The sequence below is a fragment of the Oratosquilla oratoria genome, chromosome 28 (genome assembly GCF_046742065.1).
Source record: "Oratosquilla oratoria isolate Oo_2021 chromosome 28, ASM4674206v1, whole genome shotgun sequence".
Classification (NCBI taxonomy): Eukaryota; Metazoa; Arthropoda; class Malacostraca; order Stomatopoda; family Squillidae; genus Oratosquilla; species Oratosquilla oratoria.
Genome location: NC_134804.1, coordinates 31543676 through 31569101, shown reverse-complemented (window position 1 = coordinate 31569101; position 25426 = coordinate 31543676). Strand labels below are relative to the sequence as shown.

The 25426-nt window shown below is 40.4% G+C and overlaps 1 protein-coding gene across 11 annotated transcripts in view; it reads right to left on the bottom strand.

The window, feature by feature from the left end:
- Window positions 1-3362: 3362 nt before the first annotated feature.
- Window positions 3363-25426, bottom strand: part of LOC143040276 (dynactin subunit 1-like) — a 69928-nt gene continuing 47864 nt past the window's right edge. For all 11 annotated transcript variants that reach the window (XM_076211087.1, XM_076211090.1, XM_076211093.1 and 8 more), the window contains 14 exons: window positions 22989-23162; window positions 21312-21444; window positions 19955-20145; window positions 19269-19406; window positions 17350-17535; window positions 14879-15122; window positions 14401-14594; window positions 12311-12583; window positions 11896-12034; window positions 11562-11752; window positions 9528-9653; window positions 8082-8237; window positions 6290-6379; window positions 3363-5081 (listed from right to left, as the gene is read on the bottom strand). In XM_076211087.1, the coding sequence (XP_076067202.1) occupies window positions 4941-5081; window positions 6290-6379; window positions 8082-8237; window positions 9528-9653; window positions 11562-11752; window positions 11896-12034; window positions 12311-12583; window positions 14401-14594; window positions 14879-15122; window positions 17350-17535; window positions 19269-19406; window positions 19955-20145; window positions 21312-21444; window positions 22989-23162 (2376 nt within the window). In that variant the 3' untranslated portion in view covers window positions 3363-4940. The remainder of the gene's footprint in view (window positions 5082-6289; window positions 6380-8081; window positions 8238-9527; window positions 9654-11561; window positions 11753-11895; window positions 12035-12310; window positions 12584-14400; window positions 14595-14878; window positions 15123-17349; window positions 17536-19268; window positions 19407-19954; window positions 20146-21311; window positions 21445-22988; window positions 23163-25426) is intronic.

Sequence of the window (25426 nt, the reverse complement as noted above, 5' to 3'; positions counted from 1 at the left end):
AATCCAGAGCTTCTGGTACCGAAATTATGAGGGTAGCTTTTAGAAAAAAGGACAATTAACTGATATATAATTAAATATCTTAGTGTTTCTATAATGAAGAGGAAAATTATATTTATAATAATTTATTTAATTAGATTAACTGAAAGGATAATTCGAGACAAGTCTATAGTAAACCTAGTAGCTCGTAAACCAACATATGCAGTTTTTATAAGAAAAAAAAAACAATAAACATTCTAATTTCTAGCTTACCTAGAGCTAATATGGGCCAAATAGACTGTTATCAACGTTATCAATGCCAAATGACAACAGGAACGCCAGCTTTCGTTAAATTCGTACTTACCCAAGACCCGGCTGTCCACAGATTTGTGGTCATGTAGCCAACACTCCTGGGCGATGCAGTGTTGCCACACACTTCCATAGTCCGAAATTATTTTTTACAATTCTACAATTGGTTTAATTTACCTCGTTTACCCCGAAAACACGTTTTTCATTATTGACTTCAAATTTCGTAATAATTTAATTGAGATCGTTCATTTTAGAGGAATTTATAGTATATCAAATGCCAGTTTACTCTTCAGCAAATGGTCATTTGTTTGCACTCCTACCAGTTCTTTGTTTTAAATTACTACAAATCACCGTGGATTTAGTATTCAGCGCTGGGACAAGCTTTAACCAACGGCAATTTCATTCCATATAGCAACACTTAAATGTCATATCATAAACGATTGTCAATGGTTACTTTTCGGAACAAACAAACGAACCTAACGACACATTACTTCCAACTATCATTTACTAACGGTGTGTTGTTGTCCTAACTGCACGTATTATAAATTTATGTGATAATTTTTTCTACATCATTGGCTTATGAATGAGTGCAAATTAAACAGAACAAAGGTACTCCACAACATATTGTACTTGTATTCATTTTATATTTATTTTAGCACTGCATATATTTATTGTAGGGGTCGTGGATAGTTAGTTGGAGCCTGTCACCCTAGGTCTGGCGGAGTTTCTCATGTAGCCACGAACAGTAAGCAGGAATTCTGGTGGGTTACTGAGGTGGAGGGGTCGCAGGAAGATGTCTTTTCATATTTGGGTATTTTGTAGGAAATATCCATTGAATGTGTAGTCTTTTGTAAAGAGCACATTGAAGATGTTTGTCGGGAGGAGGTGGGTCTGGGGAGGGAAAATTATTTCTGATGGGTAGTCTTTAGACTAGGATATAATAGGTGGTGTGTATCTGGGGCATGGGATCAATGCAGGGTTGGGGTGAAATGACCTGAATATTTATGATGGGGCTATTGTGACGGCATTTTTTAAAATAGGATAAAAGTGTAATACTCTCCACATTGTGTCAATTGGTTTCTGTTCCGGGTGGTGAACTGGTTCCCTTCATTGGACAGCAATGGGAGGATAAGGTGGTTGGATGGATGGGGAGGAAGGAGGGGATGGGTTGCTATAGTCAGCGCAACGAGAAATGACCGCTAAGGCGGGGCTAGGAGATTTCCCGGTGTTGCCACACATGGGCATCCATGGCGAGAACGTGCGTGTGGATGCAATGTTTTCTGAATGCAGTGTGAGGGGGGCGGGGCCAGAGATTAGATGTAGCAACAACGTCGCTCTCTCTTGCTCATATGCCATGTCTAGACACGAGGAAACGAAACCTTTGTATAGAAAACATTGCTTTGATTTTTACCTCAGTGGTGCTGTGTGACAAAAAAATATAATATAATTATATGTGGCAACATTATAAAATTATAAAATAGAATTATAAAATAAAATTATAAAATAATTATATGTGGCACCACAGGGGGACTCCCAGTGCTCCGCCCTAACGGCCATTTCTCGATGCAACGAGTATAGTGGGCTAATAACAAGAGTTGAGACTGATTGTGTGCTAGGGTGAGGGGAACTGGAGAGAGTGGGAATGGTGGGGTGGGAGTGTTGGGAAAGGGTCATGGTGGAATGGTGAATTATAATACTTCTACTTATATAATATTCCTGGTTCCATTATGTATCCGATTTAAGTTTGAGCCTACGTGATAGTCTCAAAGGTAGGACTTTAAATTCAGTGTCTGTTTAATACATCTCCTCTAAGTTCCTGTTTTACTCTTATTGTTCTTGACAGGATATGATCCTCTGTCCATCCTATAATATACTTTTTATCCATGTCCCTCACTAATGCCTCTCTATTTTTCAATATTCTCAATATATTTTTTCTACATTATGTGTGTGGGAGCTCATTGCCCTGTTGATAGGGGATTTCTGCTGGGCACAGTGGTAATGCAGTAGGGGTGCCTTTGTTGGGTCTGGGAGAGCTTTTGCTTCCTTCCTCTGTTGCTTGCAGTGTGTCATTACTGACTGCAAATTTGGTGACCTTGATGAGAGCAGCTCCCCAGCCAAGTGAAGGTGGGACAGGCTAATTTGAGGGCAGCCACTATGCCTGCACTGCCTTTGTGTGGGTTGTGATCAGAGAATTCAGATCATCATCATCTTCTTCCCCTATCATCGTACTCCATCAATAGTAGCAATTTTGATAGTAAATGAAAAAAAGAAAGAAAATATATATATATATATATATTGGAAGATAACTGGAGGAAGTTATAACAGTCTTATCTATATACCAAGGGCTTCTTCCCTCTTATGGGGGAGGTAGACATCCAAAGCACTCCCATCCACCTCTCAGCTCCTCATGGATGAAGGGTCATCTGTCTCCTGCCCAGGTCTACAATAATGCAGCAAGACACAGTGCGTCACTTCAGACTGTGTCAAAATATCATTCATACACAACCCTTCTCCTCACAACCATCCCCTGAACTCTCCCTTCCTTGATCAACAGACATTCCCCTCTTGCTCAAATCCCCTTTCACCCCATCTATCCAGCTCATCCTTGGTCATCCCCTGAAGTTCACTCTATTCACCTCTGATTTCCACTTTTTTTTTTTGCTAATCTTTCTTCATTTGTTCTTTCCATGTGCCCAAACCATCCAAATAATCTTTAATCAGCCATACTTGCCAGCTCCTTTTCCACCCCAGCCCTCCCCCTCACATTTCCCACTCTACCCAACCTTGTAACCCCCACCATATTCCTCAAACACATTAAACTTCTCCCTCTCTTACATTCCAAACCTCTGCCCCATACAGTGTTGTAGGCACAATCACCCCTTCATGTAATCTTCTCTTTGCATCCATTCCCAGATGTCTATTTCTCATGATAACAACTGAAAATATTGTCAATTAACTAGTTACTATCTCATATTTGGACTGGCTTTCTGGTGGGAGGTTGTCCCAGGACACATCATGTGTGGGTGGTGAGGCAGCAATTAGTAAGATACTGCTTGGGGATGAAGCTATACACACTCTTGCAGGTGAAAATATCTTTTAATTCAAAATGATGAACATGTTTATCTGGGAAGTGTATTCATGGTCTCTGACAATGAATTAAATAATGGAAATACCTAATGAACTTAAACTCAAGTGATATGCATCTCACTGGTAATGGCTTTCACTGAAACCATGAGAACTTTTCAAAATGGGAAATTGGGTGTATTAACCTGTGTTTGAAAGTCCTCTTCAGGCTTCCTTGAGATGCAAAGACTTAACTCCCAGTACATAGTTGTATACATAAGAGCTTTTGCTCTGCCTAATGCCAAACAATTTTATTCAACTGAAAAACTTTTGGACCTTGGATGGAAAGTCTCAATCATCGAAAACCATTCTGTTCCAAGGTCTACTTTACAGATGAATACAACCATCTGGAATTAGTTTGTACAAAAGATCTACTGTATGCCAGTGTGCTAAAGGGGTTAAAAGCTTTGTTTTATATAAAACCTCCAGTAGACAGCTCCCATCACCATGCCATGCTCTATAAGGCTGAGTATAGACTTGGCAGCATGTGGGTCCCAGGTTATATTTGGGATTGGTACATTAAAATGTGATATATATTACATAAGCAAATCAAATGGGCCACATATAAACAAAAGCTAAAAACAAAAATAAACAATTCTGTAATTATTAGTGAAGAAATATTTCACATTTCTTCTTTGCATACGAGCATTAAATATACATTTATTCAACCAGCCAAGAATTAAGGGAGGAAAAAAAAAAAAAAAAAAAAAAAAAAAAAAAAAAAAAATTAAATGGAAAGGCAATTCAGACCCAATAAAAACTTAGCGCTGGTAAAGCATCTATATTCTGATTTCATCAAAGGCCATGAGGAAGGTATGCACTTTTTGTTATAAACATGACTAATATCACATCAACGTCTTATCACAAAATCAAATTGTCATGAACCTGTTTGCCTATATGTATGTCATAATGCAATTTGATTTAGTATATTATAAATTCCAACAAATACATCAATCATGTGTTAACTCTTTCACTGTACCAGACCCCTATATATTTCGTTCTGGCTACCACCAAGCAATGCTATTGAGCTCAGGGACACCTACAAGGGTTAAGCTGCCTCTGTATTACTTGTAGGTCTAACATATGTATTTTGTCAGCAATAACCAGTACTTCTATTCTTTGGGACAATACTGCACAATAGATAGTGAGCCACAGAGGTGGTGAAGAGGTTTCAGGTGTTGAACATTGGAGGGATAGTAGAAGATAACAGTAATCATCGCTCAAGTTCGTGGGGAGATTAGCTCCCAATCATACAAGAATATGAAGTTGCTCTGGTCCACAGGGGTTTTACTAAAGTCCCTAAAATATTGACTGGATAAATCTTATGGAGTAAATACCCCAGACAGGGTTAGGGTCTAGGAAATATCAATATATTGTGAAAAGAAAAGGGAAATAATAATAATAATAATAATAATAGCTCTCTCTCTCTCTCTCTCACTCACTCATTCTCTTCCTTTCAGCACTTGTATAACAATGCATTATGTTGTAACACCTATCACCAGTTTTCAAGATAGTGACCCATTGGCTGCCTCTCAATGCAAAATCTTCTCGTGCAGTGCCCTGAGTTGACTGGGTTGAAGGATGAGGGGGACTTTGGAAGCTTCTCCAGGAGGCACCACTGAAGATGGAACAAATATACGGCCAACGAGAACCATCTCCTGCTCTGTCATCGCCTGTTCATGAGAAGACAATATTAAATAATGACATCCTGAAAGATCTTGAGAGATAGAGCTAAAGAGAGAACTAGAGTGAGAGAGGGAGATGGGGGGAGAATGGGACAGATATTTATGATCTTCTCACTGATGAAGTACATGCTCATCGTTCATTGAATTATGATTTAGTGTTAACACTGTTGATGACCCAGGTGTAAATATATATATATATATATATATATATATATGTTTGATTGAATACGACAGCATTCTGGAAGTTGTTGATTTTCTTTCTTGTGTTTTCTATTTTTCTAATTATATTCTTCCCTTGGATAGGATGGGCATGAACCAATTCCTTATACTTCTTCATTTTATTACACGATGTTTCGTTTCTAATAAGACATCTTCTGGTATTTCTGTTTTTAAAGATACAATAAATATTTAAGATACTACAAGTTTGAAATACATTGATTGTTGGACATATACAATATATATAAAATCTTTAGAATTACATTTTTTTAAGTTTTACATTTACATTATTATTATTATTAATATTATTAATGTTATTATTATTATTATTATTTTAGATTTAAATGTAAAACTTAAATGTAATTCTAAAGATTTTATATATATTGTATATGTCCAACAATCAATGTATTTCAAACTTGTAGTATCTTAAATATTTATTGTATCTTTAAAAACAGAAATACCAGAAGATGTCTTATTAGAGACGAAACGTCGTGTAATAAAATGAAGAAGTATAAGGAATTGGTTCATGCCCATCCTATCCAAGGGAAGAATATAATTAGAAAAATAGAAAACACAAGAAAGAAAATCAACAACTTCCAGAATGCTGTCGTATTCAATCAAACATGTTTAAAAGAGAACCTGCTCCCAAAATACACAAATATATATATATATAAATATATATTCTCTCTTGATGGCCTAGTTGGAAAGTCAATGTCGCACTTGTTATGAGGATACCCGGTTCGAGTCCTGGGTAGTACCGCATTTCAATTTCAAGCATGCTGGCCTTTGATGGCTTAGAATTAAAAGTGCATTGTGGTTGTTAAAATGTATCTCTAATCACTGGGACCCATTCAGTGCTGTACATTATATTATATTATATTATATTATATTATATATATATATATATCATGGTAGTACAAGAGACCTATGCAACATTAACTGAGGTTTATCTCCATCCCTGAGACTATACATTCCCTTACCTTGGAAAGCTGTGGCGTGGGGAAGACGGAGAAGTTAGATGATACACTTCCCCCTGGGCGTTTTGAAGCTACAGCACGGGTGATTTCGCCCTGCATTGCACAGCAAAATATTTTTTCATCAGTCAAATTTGATGTTCATGAAATTTGTGTGAATGAGGTTTTGGAATACAATGAATAATATTTATTGTATCACAGTTTCACTGACTGGAAACCCCCAGTCCCAGTTTCTGATCACCCTGGGAGGACACTGTGAATGATTGTCTGTGTTGTATTGGTATGAGACAGTTTTAATGTCCCCATATTATGATAATATAGTAGAACCTTGGTTCTTGACCACAACCTGTTCTAGAAAACTGTTCCAGAACTACTTTGGTTGAGGTCATTTAGAAATTTACTGATTTACTGATCTGCTGGATATAGTTTTATTTCCAACAAAACTTTTAATTTTGCCACATTTTCCATTTTCCTCCATTTGGGCTGGTCGAGAACATATATTTTGGTCAACTGTGAGATGATCTAGAACTGTGGAGTAGGAAGAGAGGAGCAGTTGCTGTATGTCTGCTCTCTTTATGTGAAAAGGAGGAAGACATAATTGATATGAAACCTTGTGTTCTGTCTGAAGACTTTGTCAGCATCCTGAGATAGACACAATGGTGTTGATAGGCTGTGAAAATAGGTGGCAGGAAGATGATGATAATGACCCCTATCCTCTGTCCTCTCCCGTCCTTCCTCAATAGACATTCCATCTCTTTCCCAAAGCCCCTTTTACTCCATCCATCCATCTCATCCTAGGTTGCCCCCTCATGTTCACTCCTTCCACCTCAGCCTTACACACCTCTTTTACTAATCTTTCTTCACTCATTCTTTCCATGTGTCCAAACCATCCTAATACTCTTTCATCAATCCTATCTCCCAACTCCCTTACCACCCCTGTTCTCCTCCTCATCTCATTTCTCACTTTTTCTAGCCTAGTAACCCCTACCATACTTCTCAAACACATTCAAACTCCTTTTCTCTTCCTCTCTTATGTTCCATGTTTCTGCCCCGTACACTGCTGTTGGCACAATCACTTCTTCATACAATCTCCTCTTAGCATCCATTCCCAAATGTCTATTTCTCATTACATTTTTTAATCCACCAAGGCATTTACTCGCTTCTCTCAATCTACATTCTTCCTCCACCCCCACTCCTCCCTTTCCTGCCACATTCGCACCCAAGTATCTAAAACTATCCACTTCCTCCAGTCTCTCTCCCTTAATACTCACTTCCAGTCTGCTGCCACTCTCTCCCATTGTACATCTCATTACCTTACTTTTACCCATATTTATCTTCAACTTTCTTCTTTCACACATCTTCCCAGCATGTCACTAACTTCCTAAAATCCCTACCCTGATCCTGCTACAAGTGCAGTGTTGTCAGCAAACAACAATTGGCCTATCTCCCACTTTTCCCCATTTTTTTTAACCATCTCCAATCCCTAACCCACTACCCTTGCATTCACCTCTTGCACCACCCCACCCATCTACAAATTGAACAGCCAGGACAACATAACACATCCCTGACGAAGTCCCACCTTTACCTCAAACCACTCACTCTCTCCATTTCTAATCCTAACACAAGCTCTACTACTCTCATAAAAACTCTTGTCTGCTCTTAAGAGTTTTCCTCCTATCCCATATATCTGCAAAACCTCCCACAGTGCCTTCCTGTCTACCCTGTCATATGCCTTTTCCCTTGTAAGGTGGAAAAAGTTGTTGGTTTATGTATGTCAAGACAATAAACACAAACTCACCTGTAGTGAAGCTAATGAAGACTGCATTGCATTTAGCCTGTTATTGTGCTGCAGGAGATGATTTTGAGGAGCAACAGAGTCAGTGATGGGACGACACGCTGGCTTCCGCTTGCTGATGTCAACCACAGTTACCCCTGTCATCAGCTTGTGCAACTCCTGAGGGTGGAAATTGAGACTGCTGGAGTGTATCCTAGCTTACAATCGAATCTACTTCAAGATCCTAACATTCAGTTATTTCTGTGGCCATGACTGACAATATAACACAATTACATTTTTTAAGTTACCCCTTACAGAGGAGAGAAGACCTCTGGTATATATCTATATACCAAGGGTTTTCCTTTATAAGGGAGGTAGCCAGTCAAGGCACATACCCAACCTCCACCCATTCCACCACCCTTGTTTCCCTCTCATCTTAGCTTCTTGTGGATGACAGGTCATCCGTCTCCTCCCCACTGCCCAGGTCAGGAGCAATGCAACAATTACTTTGACATTCTGTCATGAAATTACAAACACACACAATGCTCTTGATCTGCATGACATAAATAATATGATGGATGGAATATAATACATTAACAAGTTTGTAGATGATGCATAGACCATGAAGAGAATAAAGATGAAGACTGCAAGTTGTTACAAAAAATATCTGGAGAGTATATATGACTGGAGCAAAGTGTGAAAAATTATCTTTAAATGCCAAAAAGTGCAAGGTATTGGAAATGGGCAAAAACTAAATAAGTCCATAATTGAATTACTCAATGGGATGTGAAACATTTACAAAAACAATGGATGATCCAAGAGGGCTGATCACAGATAACTTGTCATTCAGCAAACATATGGAAGACTTGGACAAGACATATAGACAGTTGACAAAAACGAAAGCAACTTTTCACATCATGTACTTTTATCTAATTGTGTTTAATTAAAGCATGAGCAAGCATGTGTGTGTGTGTGCACACATCGTTTTGGATCATATGTCCAACACATGATCCAAGACCATGGTGAATCACACACACACACACGTGACTTGATGACACAGTGGTAGCGATCACAACTGCTGTCACAATGGTCTGGATTCAAATCCCACCCAGGGCTGAAATAATTTCAGTATCGCTGCACTGCGAGTCATTACTCCAACTCTCGTGGGCGGGGAGTTGGGGTTGTGTGTTCGTGTAAGGTCACAGTATTACCCATAATATGTCATATGAGCTCTGAGCTCTCGTCCGGTAGGTTAATGGCTGTTGATTGCGAGTCCAATGCGTGATCCGAGACTGTGGTGAATCACATGCACATTCAAGGCAAAATTTGATAAATGGAGAAGTACTTGTAGAAACCCTAAAACACAGTTCCAAACTATAAACTACAACTAGGTAAACACACATACACACTGATGTAGGAAGGTGGAAAGGAAAAAAGGTTTACAGAACTAATAAACTGCCATAAACTGACCTTCTTTAGGTGGGCTGTCTGCCTTGTCAGTTCAGTTATCTTGTTGGCATCCTCCTTTTCTGCCTTCTCCCCTTCACCTTCTTCTTTGCCAAAGTCTCTCTTTTCTCCAAGAGAAACATTGTGCATCTGAAACAAAAATAATTCATTAGTATATGAATAGTTAGGTAAAGTATTGATTTCTATTGTGTGCTTTAGTTACAGGATATGGGCTAAATACCATGAAATGCAGTCACCTGAAAATTTATTTCATACCTCATGAAGTGGATTTTTTTTCTTCCACCTCAAGAAGAAAGAAGAAAAGAGAAAGAGAGGGAAAGAGAGACAGAAAAAAAGTGAGAGAGAGAGACACTGTCACAGTCACATTAATACCATATTCATAAATGGAATTATTGATAATTTGTAGTAGATTGACCCTGTGATTGCAGATTATTCAACATGCTGGCATGGTTGACTCAATCAAAAGAATCGGAGAGATCAAGCTGAACTACTCTGACCTTATACCTATAGTTACAATCCGGCTGAATCTCATGAATACGGCATCAGTCATGCCATGGTTCTTTCAAAATGCAAACTGATTACTGGAAATCAAGTGGAAGGGCTCCAGGTAGTAACAGAGGTGGCATGATACTCAACATCCATCTCCCACTAGGCTTTCCTCTCTGGCTTATTTCACTTAGCTCTATTTACTACTTTCTTTGCTTGTAATTCCTCATTCATTCTTTCCATATGTCCAAACCACATCAACATTCTCTGGCCTACCTTATCGAGCAGCTTTCTTCCAACACCCACTCCCTGTCTCCCCTACACATTTCTCACTATAAAATTTACACTGTATGGGTCAAAAACATTGAACATAAGAGAGGAAGAGTTTAAATGTGTTTGAGATGAAATGTCTGAGAAGTATGGTAGGGGATAATAGGCTGGATAAAGTAAGAAATGAGAAGGTGAGGAGAGCAGGGGTGTGGAGGAGTTGGAAGATAGGGTTGATGAAAGTGTTTTGGGATGGTTTGGACACATGGAAAAAATGAGTGAAGAAAGATTAGTAAAAGAAGTGTGGAAGGCAGAGGTGGGGGGAAGTGAACAAGAGGGGGCAACCAAGGATGAGATGGAGGGATGGGGTAAAAGGGGTGTTGAGAAAGAGAGGGATGTCTGTTGAGGAAGGGAGAAGACAGAAGATAGGGGACAGTGGAGAATGATTGTATATGGATGATGCTGTGATGCATGGAAGGGAGTGGATGGGGGATGGGGGGGTTAGGGAGTGGTTATGAGTGACTGATGTTTTGATGTAACCCAAAGGGATTTCTTCCTGTCTTCTCTTTTCCTGCATGAGATGGAGAGGGCAGTCAATAATTAAATAAAGTGACCTTGTTGTGAATGTGATGTGCCTTACTGCATTACTTCTGACCCAGGGCAATAAGCAAGATGCAGGGATGACCCATCATCCAAGAGGAGCCAAGAAAAGAGGGAGGGATGGTGAATGGGAGTGGAATATGTGGGGATGAAATGGCTGGGAGTGGAATTAAGCCTTTTGACTTTGGCTACCTTCCTTGTATGGGGGAAAAAGCCCCTTTTGTTTGTTTGTTTGTTTGTGTGTGTGTGTGTGTAAAACTTACAATGATAATACAAGAAATACTGTACAGTGGTTTTAAAAGATCTATCTATATATTAAGGGCTTCTTCCCCCTCATAAGGGAGGTAGCAAAGTCAAAGGCATGCACCCACTCCCACCCATTCCACTCCTATCCACCACCCTTGTTTCCCTCTCATCTTAGCTCCTCATGGATGAAGGTTCACCCATGTCTCCCACCCACAGCCCAGGTCAAAAGCAATGCAGCAAAACACAGCAGATCCACAGCAAAGCTACTTCACTTAATTGGCAACCCACCCCTCTCCATCCCCTCATGCGCAAAATGGAGAAGATGGGGAGAAATCCCTTCAGGCTGCATCAAAATATCATCCACATACGACCATTCCCCTTACAATAAGACAAGAAATACTGTACAGTGGTTTTGAAAGAACAACAAAGAACACTAACCTTAAGTGGTTTGAGCTTTGCAAGCTGCATACGCATTTTGAGGGCTTTGTTGTGATACTGTGTGGTAGTGGCATGGTCCAATGCAGCACGTAGGTTGTTGATCTGCTGCAGGAGAAGTGGTGAGTCCTTCACTACAACAGACCCTCCTATAGATGATGTGGGACCCGTTGGTGACGAAGGTGACATACCACCTGAGAGGAAAAATTAAAAAATTATAACAAAAAATTCAGAAGAACTGACCCACACTAGGATTCTCAGTTATAAGTAAGCAATGCTTAATGGAATGGCATCCCTATAAACCATGTTTAGAAACACTGTTAACAGAAACCTCTACCTGAGAGTGGTGTAGACTTGGATAAGGCTTCGTATAAAGTCTTCTTATTGAGAGCTTTAAGTTTTTCACGTAATTCTCCCTTCTCTGACTCAAGACTCTCAATATCTTGTTGCAAATGATCCATTGTTTCATCATACTCCTGAAAAAATAAATTCTGTTAGCAAAAGAATTAGAATACTCACCATTATGTTTGTTGTCAGTTACTTGTTCTTCTTGAACACAACAATGCAGGAGCACAAAAAAAAAAAAAAATCCAGTGAACCCTTGATACAATGAAGTAACAGGGGGAAGGTATCAAAATGGCTGTCTCTTATATGCTACATACATGCATATGATATTGTCCATAAGTTTTGACATGCTAATGATCCGCAACAACCAAAATACAACTAAATATAAACAAAACCTTCTGATTTACCTTTTCTTTCCTTCTAAGCATCATGAGTGTGTCATCTAATTTCCTCTGCAGCTTCTCAATTGTTAAGTCTGCATCCCTCGTAGCAGTCGACAATTTCTTCTCAGCCATGTCTCTTCTTACTGTCATTTCAGACAACTCCTCATTCTTGGCCTTCACCATCAGTTTGAGGTCCTTTATGTCTTGCTCTTTATTCTCCAACTTATACTTGAGATGTTCAGTATCTTTTAGTTCATTTTTGATGGTTTGGGCTCGAATATAAACTGGTGGAGTTCTCTGCAAAGGACAAGATTCATTTCACAACATAAAGGAAACTGTAAAAATATAAGAGAGGGCAGATGAACAAAGTGAAGGATAGAGGGGAAAGGGGAGGTGAAGGACCAGGGGAAGCAGAGGAGTAGGGAGAGGAGGAAGGGAGGTGGAGGAGGGGGAAGAAGAGGGGGTGGGCAGAAACAACCCTTCATCCATGAGGTGATATGATGGGAAGGGCAATGAATGGGTCTTGGTAGGGTGTAAGATGGGTGTGAGGTGGGTGCTTACTTTGACTTGCCCATCATCTTTACAAAGGTGAAGAAACCATTTAGTATTGTCTTAGAATGTGTGTAGATTGAGAGAAGCAAGTAATTGCTTTGGGGGATTAAAAAATGTAATGAGAAATAATAGATATTTGGGAATGGATGCTAAGAGGAGATTGAATAAAGATGTGATTGTGCCGACAACACTGTATGGGGCAGAAACATGGAACATCAGAGAGGAAGAATTTAAATGTGTTTGAAATGAAATATCTGAGAAGTATGGTAGGGGTTACTAGGCTGGATAGAGGTGAGGAGGAGAGCAGGGGTGGAAATGGAGTTGGGAGACAGGGTTGATGAAAGTGTTGGGATGGTTTGGACACATGGAAAGAATGAGTGAAGAAAGATTAGTAAAAGAGGTGTGGAAGGCAGAGGTGGATGGAGTGAACATGAGGGGGTGACCAAGGATGAGATGGATGGAGGGGGTGAAAGGAGTGTTGGGAAAGAGGAAGATGTCTGCTGAGGAAGGGAAAAGAAAGACGACAGGGGTGAGTGGAGGATAAGTGGATTTGGATGATGCTGTGATGCATGGAAGGGAGTGGGTGGGGGATGGGGGGGATTAGGGGGTGGTTATGTGTGAATGATATTTGGATGCAGCCCAAAGGGATTTATCCCCATCTTCTCTGTTTCTGCATGAGGGGATGGGGAGGGTGGGTTGTCAATTAAATGAAGCAGCCTTGGTATGGATGTGCTGTGTCTGGCTGCTCTGCTTCTGACTCAGAGCAGTGGGTGAGGTGCAGGGATGACCCATCATCCAAGAGGAGCCAAGAAAATAGGGAGGGAGGGGTGGTGAATGGGAGTGGAGTATGTGGGAATGAACTGGGTGGAAGTGGATTATGTCTTTTGATTTTGGCTACCTCCCTTGAAAGGGGGAAAAAGCCCTTGGTATATGTATGTGTGTGTGTCTGTGCATACTAAAAGGCCCTTTCTCCTTTATAAGATGGCAAACCAAAGCTACACACAAATATCAATATCCCTTCCATTTTAACATCTCGTGGATAAAAGGTCATCCCTGTTTCCAGTCACACTGCTTGGGTCAAGGGCAGTCCAGTTAGGCAAAGCTACAGTTCTTCCATGCTAGGGCCCAATAGCTGGAGTTGATTTACCCCTTACTGCTTCATCACATGGCAATCCCCTCCTCGTTCACTCAGAATAATAATTCTTGAAGCAGAAGAGAACATCCCTTCAAACTTCATCATCCTTTCATTTCCTCACAAGCACGTTCATCTGTTGCAGTCTCTTCCTTGCTCAAAAGAAATTTTCTGTGCACCTGAAGTCCCCTAGACATCTATACATCTCATTCTCTTCCTCTCAAGCTCACTCTATTCACTTCCATTTTCCAAATGCTTTGCTAGTCTCTCCTCACTCATTCTTTCCATATGCTCAAACTATCTCAGCAATCTCTTCTACTTATCTGAGCTCGCTTCTTACCCTCATTCTCTGTCTCACCTTCAGTTTTCACTCTACTTATAACACCAATTATATTTCTTCAACAATTCATAAAGACAAGCAAGTACTTACCATGTTTTCTACTGTGCCATCAAAATCAAATTCTCCCTTCTCTATTGCACCAGCAATTCTGTTAATCTCATTCTGCGTGCGCTGGGCTGACAGACGAAGCGATTCTGGTCCTAAGTCTTCACCACCGTATACTAGGTCAGTTACCTGGTGCGTAAGTTCCTTCAGCTTGTCACTAAGAATACCACCTTCTGCCTCTGTGGATGGAAAACATTTTAAGATTTAATAACACCTGAGTAAATAAGATCAAATAATCAGGCAGTACCTGTTATCGCAGGGGAATACCATTGCAATACAAGAGGCAAGATCAAAAAGCATTATGACATTAGGAGCAGCAAGATCATACTTCAATCTCCTGAACAGATTCCATACAACAGCACATGAAGAAGAGAGGCATAGAGCAAGAGCTCTTGATCTCCCCAATCCATCCAAATACATAACATGGTCTTTCTGCAGAGAACATTCAGAACTGTTGGCATACCTGCAAGAATGGATGTCTGCTGCATGCAAGCCTTTGCAATGTCCCGTAAACTTTTGGCAAGATTGTCCAAGTTGGTTGTGCAGGAAGTGAGAGCCTCTTGCACATCATTGGGGTAGTTGATGGGACCTACAGAGCCATCCTGTGGCATTCTTCGACGAATCCTTCTGACTGCACCCTGGATTTCCTCACTTGCAGAAGCTACATCCCGACATATGAGTCCCATCTCACATGTTTCATGCTGTGGCTGTTAAAGAAAAAGAGAAAATGTTCTATAATACAGACATTCATGAGAGAGAGAGAGAGAGAGAGAGAGAGAGAGAGAGAGAGAGAGAGAGAGAGAGAGAGACAGAGAGAAAGAGAGGGAAAGAGAAAGAGAGTGAGGAGAGAAACTATTCATCTGAATTACAAAACAAAATCAATAAAGAAAATTACAAGACATAAATAAGAGAAAATTTGGTAGGAAGTGAAATGAATATGAAGAGGTGAGTCAGGCAGAGAGGATTTATTCTATCTTTTTATATACTAAGGTGGTGGGCAAGATGCAGGGATGACCTGTCATCCATGAGAAGCCAAGATGAGAGGGAGGGAGGGAGGGAGGGGTGGTGTATGGGAGTGGAATGGGTGGGGATGCAATGTGTGGGAGTGGATATATGCCTTTTGACTTTGGCTACCGCCCTGGTAAGGGGGAAAGCCCTTCTTATGTATTTACCAAGGACTTTTTCCCCCTTACCAGGGAGGTAGCCAAGTCAAAAGGCATATACCCACTCCCACCCATTCCACTCCCATCCACCACCCTTTCCCCCCTCTCATCTTAGCTCCTCATGGATGATAGGTCATCCATGTATCCCATCCACTGCATGACAGCAGATCCACAGCAAGGCTACTTCATTTAGTTGGCAACTCTCTCTTCATACCCTCATGCATAAAAAGAAGACAGGGAGAAATTCCTTTGGGTTGTGTCAAAATATCATTCACACAAAACCACTCCCTAAATCCAACCCCCTCCACCAGCTCCCTTCCTTGATTCACAGTATCATTTATACACAGCCATTCTCCACTCACCCCTATCTCCTGCCTTCTCCCTTCCTTGCTCAATGCCCTTTTCAGCCTATCCATCCATCTCATCCTAGGTCATCCCCTCAAGTTCACTCCTTCCACCTCTGCCTTCCACACTTCTTTCACTAATCTTTCTTCACTCATTCTTTTCATGTGTCCAAACCATCCCAGTACTCTTTCTTCAGCCCTATCTGCCATCTCCTTTTCCACCCCAGCTCTCCTCCTCACCTTCTTGTTTCTCACTCTATCCAACCTTGTAATCCCTACCATACTTCAGACATTTCCTCTCAAACACATTCAAAATTTTCCTCTCTGCTTCTCTCAAATTCAAAGTCTCAGCCCTATACAGTGTTGTGGGCATAATCATTCCTTCATACAATCTACTCTTAACATCCATTCCCGAATGCCTATTCCTCATTACACTTTTTAGTGTAAAAGGTAAGTAAAAAAGTAGAGAGGAAGGGTAGGAAACAGATACACATTGAACAATCTTGCAAGCCACTCCACTATTACTACTCTACTGTATGTGAGCGATAGTACAAACTTGGAGGTGTGAAAACAACCATATGATACTACTATATATCAGCATTTCCACAAAGCATCTACTCAATCCTGATGACTTTCCAATTTTCCACTCTTTCAATGTTATTTGTATTTCCTCTTTTGTTATAGCCTCCAACTGCCACAATCAAACCCTGTTTTCCTTTACATTCTATAATTACATAAAATACTGAGACTGCAAGAGACTATAAGGCCTACACTAGGCAGTTCCATGTCCATCACCACCCATCATCCCCATCCATCAAGTTATCTAACCTTCTCTTAAAACAACCATTAATATCAGTGCTCACGACATGGTTACAAAGTCTATTCCATTTGTTAACCACTAGTGCTAAACTGTTTCTTTCCTATTTCCTTCTTAAATCTAAGTTTGTCCAATTTAAACCCATTACTACAAGTCTCTCACAGAGGTAATAACTGGGGAGCAATAGTGTGGGTCTGGAGGCTAATGCCAGGTCCCTTGGAGCTGTGGTTCTCTTAGAAAAAGGACCTGGGGCAACAGATAATTGATCATCAGTTCTTTTAAAACACATCTCCAACATCTCTCTATTTTTGTCCCTTCCTGGCACATAATTCATTCCAATGTCTCCCTAAACTGGCTCATCTTTTACTCTAGCACTGAGATCTTCACAAACCATTACATTTATGTTCCTCTCAAAAATCTCCACATGCTCATTTAAGTAAAAAATTCTTTTCTTTCCTCCTCTTGTTTCTCACTACCTGGCCAAAACACTCACAAGCTCCCATATCTCCCTACCTATTCTAATCTTACTCACATTATTATGTGTTAACTAAATTTCTTGTAAGGTGAAGCATTTACTGAATGGATCAACAGGAAAGCTGGGTGTCCTTACGTGTATGGTGGCCTTGATTTTTGCCGAATCTGTTCTGATGGAGTCACAAGCAGCAGATAAGTTTCGTGCAACATCTGTCAGGTACAGTGTCTGCTCCACCTTCTCCCCTGACAAGTGAGCTGGATAAGCTGTTTGGAAGTACATCACTGATTTCTCCAGGGCTTCAGTTGGAACATTTTCATCAAGCTGTAGGAAAGTAAACATAAAGAGTAAATTTTGGATGTACTTGATTTTCTCTCTCACACAATATCAATGGGCTCTGTAATGACAATGTTAATATATGTGCAATGCACATAAAGTACATATACCAATGGCATTTCCCTTTATAAGGGAAATAGCCTAAGTCAATGGCATAAATCCATTCCCACCAATTTCATCCCCACATACTCCACTCCCATTTACCACCCCTCCCTTCCAGTTTTCTTGGCTCCTTCTAGATGACAGGTCATCCCTGCATCTCACCCATTGCCCTGGGTCTAAAGCAATGTAGCAAGACACAGCACATCCACAGCAAGGCCACTTCATTTAATTGGAAACACCCCTCTCCATTCCCTCATGTAGAAAAAGGGAAGAAATCCCTTTGGGTTGTGTCAAAATATCGTTCATACATACCCCCTCATCCTCCATTCCTCACCCACTCCCTTCCATACATCACAGCATCATCCATATACAACCATTCTCACTCACCCTTATCTTCTGTCTTCTCCCTTCTTTCCTCAACACAGTCCCCTCTTTCCCAATTCCCTTTTTACCCCATCCATCCATCTCATCCTTAGTCGCGCCCCCCTCAAGTTCACTATTTTTATCTCTGCCTTCTACACCTCTTTCACTAATCATTCATTGTTTCTATGTGTGAAAACCATCCCAATGCTCTTTCATCAACCCTACCTCCCAGTTCCATTTCCACTCCCACTCTCCTCCTCACCTCACTTCTCACTCTATCCAGCCTAGTAACCCCTACCATAATTCTCAGGCATTTAATCTCAAACACATTTAAACTCTTCCTCTCTTATGTTCCATGTTTCTACCCCATACAGTGCTGTTGGCACAATCACTCCTTCATATAATCTCTTCTTAGCATCCATTCCCAAATATCTATTTCTTATTACACTTTTTAATCCCCCAAGGCATTTACTTGCTTCTCTCAATCTACATTCTACCTCCACCTCCATTCCTCCCTTTCCTGCCACATTCGCACCCAAGTATCTAAAGCTATCCACTTCCTCCAGTCTCTCTCCCTTAATACTCACTTCCAATTTGCTGCCATCCTCTCCCCTTGTACATCTCATCACTTTACTTTTACCCACATTTATCTTCAACTTCCTTCTTTTGCACACCTTTCCCAAACTCCATCACTAACTTCTTTAATCCCTCCTCTGATTCTAATACAAGTGCAGTGTTGTCAGCAAACAACAAGTGGCTTATCTCCCATTTTTCTTCATATTCTTTAATTATCTCCAATCCCTGGCCCATTACCCTTGTGTTTACCTCTTGCACCACCCCATCCATGTATAAATTGAACAGCCAAGGCGACATAACTCATCCCTAGTGAAGTACCACCTTTACCTCAAACCACTCACTCTCTCCATTTCTTATTCTAACACAGGCTTTACCACTCTTGTAAAAACTCTTGACTGCTCTTAGATGTTTTCCTCTTATCCCATATATCTGCAAAACCTCCCCAGTGCCTTCCTGTCCACCCTGTCATAAGCCTTTTCCAAAACCATAAAGGCCCAAAAAACATCCTTACCTTTTCCTACAGCTTTCTCCTGTATCTGCCTTACCACAAAAATTAAAATACCTTGGAAAAATAAATCTAGTTCACATTTAATACAAGACAACATATATCCTCCAAATTTCCTTAGAAAAAGAGGAAGGTCTAATACACCATTTTCTGACCATTCAGACACAATGATTACCTGGTCTTTCCGGAGCAAGTCCACATAAAAATCAATGTTCCGTTCATGTGAGGCCATTTCCATATAAAGTGTCCCCAGCTTAAGGAATACATCCACATCACATGTTCGCATCACATGCTCATATTGGTGCAGAATTCCCTGGGGGTAAAAACATAACGATAACATGTGGAAAGTGTACATTTTCAAGTCTATATACAAAGGGCTTTTCCCCCCCTTATAAGAGGGGTACCCAGACATGGGATGCACCCATTCCCATCCACCACCCCTGTTTCTCCCTCATCCTATTTCCTCGTGGATAAAGGGTCATTTCAGTCTCCTGCCCTCAGCCCAAGTTAGAAGCAATGCAGCAAGACACAGTATATCCACAGCATGGTTGCTTCACTTACACATTGACCCTCCATCCTCCTCCCCTTATACAGAAAATAGAAAAGACAGGGAGAAATCCCTTTGTGTTGTCAAAATATCATCCATATATAACCATTCCCTACTCACCCCTATTCCCTGCCTTCTCCCTTCCCTGCTCAACAGGTATTCCCCTCTCATATATATATATATATATATATATATATATATATATATATATATATATATATATATATATATATATATATATACACACACACACACAAACAAATTTAAATTTATTCTGACTCCCTTCGTAAATATAACAAGTATAACCTGTTCACCTGCAGGATATACAGAAGTTGTAGAACTCTTGATGCAAAGGCATACTGATCAACAGTGTGTGTCTTAATGATAGAGGTACGGTCAATAGTGTCTGGAGCTGGGTACTTCTCCCTCAGACCACCAACTAGGATCTCTGCCTTCCACACCAAACGTGGTACCAACAGGAGAACCAACACTGCATCATGATCACCTACAAGTGAAAACAACAAGGGATAAGTGCATGTTGCAATAATAATAATACATACATATATCAAGGGTTTTTTCCCCCTTACAAGGGATGTAACCAAAGTCAAAAGGCTCAATTCCACTCCCACCCATTTCACCCCCACCTACTCCACTCCCATTCACCACCACCCCCTCCCTCTTTTCTTGGCTCCTGGATAATGGGTCACTTCTGCATCTTGCCCATTGTCCTGGGTCAGAAGCAATGCAACAAGACACAGCACATCCACAGCAAGGTCAGTTCATTTAATCAGCAACCTCTCTCTCCATCCCCTCACTCTTACATAACCACTTCCTAATCCCCCCCCCATCTCCCACACACTCCCTTCCATGCATCACAGCATCATCCATACACAACCAGTTTCCACTCACCCCTATCTTCTGTCTTCTCTCTTCCTTCCTAAACAGACATCTCCCTCTTTCCCAATGCCCCTTTTACCCCCTCCACCCATCTCACCCTCTGTTTACTTCATCCACCTCTGCTTTCCACACTTCTTTTACAAATCTTTCTTCCCCCATTCTTTCAATAATAATCATGATAATAATATTAATAACTATTTATATACCAAGGGCTTCTTCACCCTTATAAGGGAGGTTGCCAAGTCAAAAGGACACGCCCACTCCCATGCATCACTCATTTGATTCCTTCTCATCTTACATCCTTTTGGATTTAGGTTCATCCCTGTCTCCTGCCCACTGCCCAGATCAGAAGAAATGCAACAAGACACAACATACAACCATCCTTCACTCACCCCTATTCGCTGCTTTCATACTTGTCTTCTGCCAACTGTCCAGGTCAGAAACAATGCAGCAAGACACAGCAGCACATAGCTAGGCCACTACAAAATCATGGTAAACCCCCCCTTGCTGTCCCCTCATGGAGAAATTAGAGAAGACATTGAGAACTATCTTCAGGCTACATCAAAATATCATCCACACACAAACACTCCTCATTCAGTGCAGACTGAAATATCTTGGGCATAGGTGAGTGGCTGAGTAACGACCTCTGTGGAGGGTGTTGTTGGGTTTTTGAGATGAGCTGTGGGGAGACAATTCTATCCAATACTCAACATGCAGAATTATCAAATGTAAGTGACAAATGCTATGATAAAATGTTCAAATCAAAACACAAACCTCCTCTGCTCATGAAGTTATCTGGCATATATTCTGTGAGGTATGTCACATGTTGATGGGCTTGAACCACTTCCTGTTTCCGCAGTTCCATGTCGATTGCCTTGCTGTGTGCTTTAGTTTCTGTGAACATTTTCTGGTAAAAGAAGAAAGATAAAGGAAATTATCTATCTATACATCAAGGACTTCTTCACTCTCATAAGGGAGGTAGCCAAGTCAAAGGTACGTCCATTCCACACCCACCCACCACCCTGGTTTCCCTCTCATCTTAACTCCTTGTGTAAAGGAAATTAACACTGTTAACCCTTCCCATACTATGATGCCTATGTAGGTGTCATGAGGCACAAGTGGGATATGAGGATGCCAGCATCGGCGTCTTGATTACCGGTATATCTATTTTGTAGTTGTAGCTGAGTGACCCCCATATTCTGTGAACTGGCCTGATCATATTTTCTATGGTTATTAATATTCACAGTGAAAGAAAGAAATAATACAGCTGTAATTTTTATCTTATAATGAAAGTATTGTGATGCATCATCATACATCAGGCAGCTGATGCTGCCTGCAAAAATTTGCCTCATAAAACCATTCCTGATTTTGTCCCTTGACTACCAAAAGGTGGTACACAGCTGACTAAAATATCCTGGTGGCAGCCTAGTGTAGAAGGGATCAGTATCCAAAAATAATTTCTTATAGACTTAAACTGAAACACAAGTTAATCCATCATCTTTATGAATGGAATATGTGGATGGCCATAGTTACATAATAAAAATTATAATACACATATACTAAATGGCTTTTTCCTCCATTTTACCTCTGCTCTTAATTTCCTTTTTGATAATGATCTGACAATCTCTTGCTCTCTTACTTGGATATATTTGTCCAGATGTCTTCCAGTCCTCCTTTTGGGAAGTCCAAAGGTACATGGTCCATTAACACCTCAACTACCACCCAGTCCCACATATACTTATGCCTGTTTCTCTTCTTAAACACTGTCTATCATCAATTCCCTTACTAAACTGATCTCTAACATCCCTTTTACCTGACATTCTATACCTCTCAACTACTCCATCTATCGGCTCATCTACTCTGGAATCAAAATCAACTAACATCACTATGTATACATTCAAACTAGAATTATTTACACACTTGTTTAAATCACTCTGAAAAGCCCCCCTTTCCATCTTTCTCACTACCTTGACAATATGCATTCACATAAGCCTACATGTTCTATCCCCTTTTCACTTTCACCCACATTATCCTGGAAGACATTTCCCTCCATCAGCTACACACTTATCAGCAATATCACTCCTACACTCCCTTACCACTCCTTCCAAACTCCAACTCATCTTTCCCTTTTAATTTTGTTTTACTCAACACCAACATGTCTATCTTCTCACAAACATACTACCAATCTCTCTTTTTAATCTCGTCTTCACTACATCCATCCACATTTAATGATCCAATTACAAAAGATCTGGTTGGAGACCTAATCCTAGATCCTATTATGACTTGATTTCAAGTAGGACAAAAATACAGAGTGGGTAATCCCTGGTTCCTTCAGTCTATCACATTTAACTGAATAATAATGATAATAATAATAATAATAATAATAATAATAATAATAGATAATAATAATAACAACAACAACAACAACAACAACAGAGCACTTAATCCTACCTTAAAGTCTATAATTTCTGATGGTGTTCCCAAAGGCTTGTTGGTTTCCTTCTCCAGTGAATGACGCAAGTCCATGTTCTGCTCTTGCAACTTTTGTACAAAATCTCGGAACTTTTTGATGGTTGCATCCTGGTCTACAATCACTTCATTGGAAGCCTCACGTTCTCTTTGAACCTGTGTGTAATGAATGACATTTAAAAGCCCTCTAAACTTTAGTTACTACCACTTTCTTGGGGGCAACAATTATATTCTTAAAATTCTGAAAAATTAAAATGTAAGCATATATATGAAAACTTATGTAGAGAAACTGAGGTTTTCATTGCACAGTTCTACGAAGTTTACATTTTTGATATCCTTAATGCACCCCCACAAACCTGAGGAACAGAGTAATTGTTATTGTCAGAGACTAATCTCAACTTTTAGAAAAATTGAGCAACTTTTTTACTTTGTTCTTCTTTTTCTATGAAAGAAACATTGGACTATTTTCTGTTATTAGTATTTACCTAATTGTAAGTACTGGGTGAGGAGTAATTGTAGGAGGAGGAGGAGGAGGAAGAAGAGGATAATAAAAAGGAAGAGCTGGTTAAGGAGAAGGGAAAGGAAGAATAAAAAGAGGAGGAAGAAAAGGAGTAATATGAGGAGGAAGAGGAGGAGGCAGATGTTGTTAGCAGTCACAGGTTATCAATCCTTCTTATGTGTGCCAGTTTCCAAGCCAATGCGTGGATTGCATGGTGTGGTTGAAAAAGAGAATTAATGGAAGGAGAGAGAGGAAAATGAAGAACAAGCATAAGAAAAAGTGAGAGAAAAATGAAAACAAGACAATGATATAGAAACTGTAATAGAATGAACAAGACAAAGAAAAATAAAAATAAAAAGAGGAAAATGGAGAAAAAGTTAAAAAGAGAAAGGGAGGGGCAGGTTTGAGTTTGGGAGTGTAGTTGTTAGTTGGAAAGGTGTTCAGAATAAAGGGAGAGGGAGAGAAGGGGTGGTTATACTAGTAAGTAAAGAGATATGTTAATGTGTGGTGGAGTGGAAGGTTTTTTCAAGGTTAATGTGGATGAAGGTGAAACTAGGGATGGTTATTGTAGGTGCATATGGGCCTGGTAGTGAGAAGAGTGTAGAGGAAAGGGAGGCTTTTTGGATGGATTTAAATTGGTACATAGAGGGTTTAGGGAGAAATGTCAATATAGTTGTATTGGGAGATCTTAAAGCTATTGTAGGAAATAAACCAATTGATGGAGTAGTCAGAAAGTGTGGAGTTCTAGGAAAAAACAGTAGTGGAGAGTTGATGGAAATGTGTCTCGAAAGTTGATGATAGCAAACACAATGTTTAGGAAGAAAGTCAAGCATAAGTACACATGGGAGAGGGTGGTGGATGGAAGGGCCATAGGTAGGGCTTTAATGGACTATATAATGGTAATCAGGAGAACAGTATGAAGAGTTTAGGATGTACATGTTCTAAGGGGAGAGGGTGGTGGAATATCAATCATTTTTTGGAAGGTAAGTTGAGAGTAGAGGACAGATGGAGAAAGAGGAAAAGGACAGAAGGTAGGGAGGTGCTTAGAGTAAACTCCTTAAATGAGAAAGAAAAGGAGAAGTACAAGAAGATTCTGAGAGAGGAGTGGGAGGGAGTGAAGGAGGAATGCAGATGGTTCAAAGAGGGAGTCATAAGGTGTGCAATGTTGGTGTGTGGAACAAGGAGGATGGGAGGAAATTGAAGGAAGGGTAGCAAGTAGTGGGATTATGAAGCAAAGAAGGTTATAGAAGAGAAGAAATGAGCATTCACAGTTTGGTTGAAAAATAGGATGAGAGAAGCCTATGAGAAAGGAGGCAAAAAGGAGATCAAATGTGAAATGGGTAAGAGTACGAGAGAATTTTTTTTACATACATAAATACATACATACATATAGGAAGGCTTTTTCCCCCTTACAAGGGAGGTAGCCAAAAAGAAAAAGACAAAATCATTCCCACCCATTCCATCCCTGAATACACTCCACTCCCCTCCACCCTCCCTCTTATCTTAGCACCTCCCAGATGACGGGTCATCCCTGTACCTTGTCCACTGCCCTGGGTCAGAAGCAGTGTCACAAGACAGCACATCCACAGCAAGGCCGCTTCATTAAATTGGCAACCCCCCTCTCTGTCCCCCCCATGCATAAAAGGAGAAGGGGAGAAATCCCTTCGTGCTGCGTCAAATTTTGCTCACACATACTGCCTCACTCCCCATCCCCCCCCCACCCATTCCACCTCATGCATCACATCATTCATATACAACCATTCTCCATTCACCCCTGTCTTCTGTCCTCTCCCGTCCTTCCTCAACAGACATTCCCCTCTTCCCCAAAACCCCCTTCACCCCATCCATCCATCTCATCCTAGGATGTCCCCTCATGTTCACTCCCTCCACATCTGCCTTCCATACCTCTTTTACTAGTCTT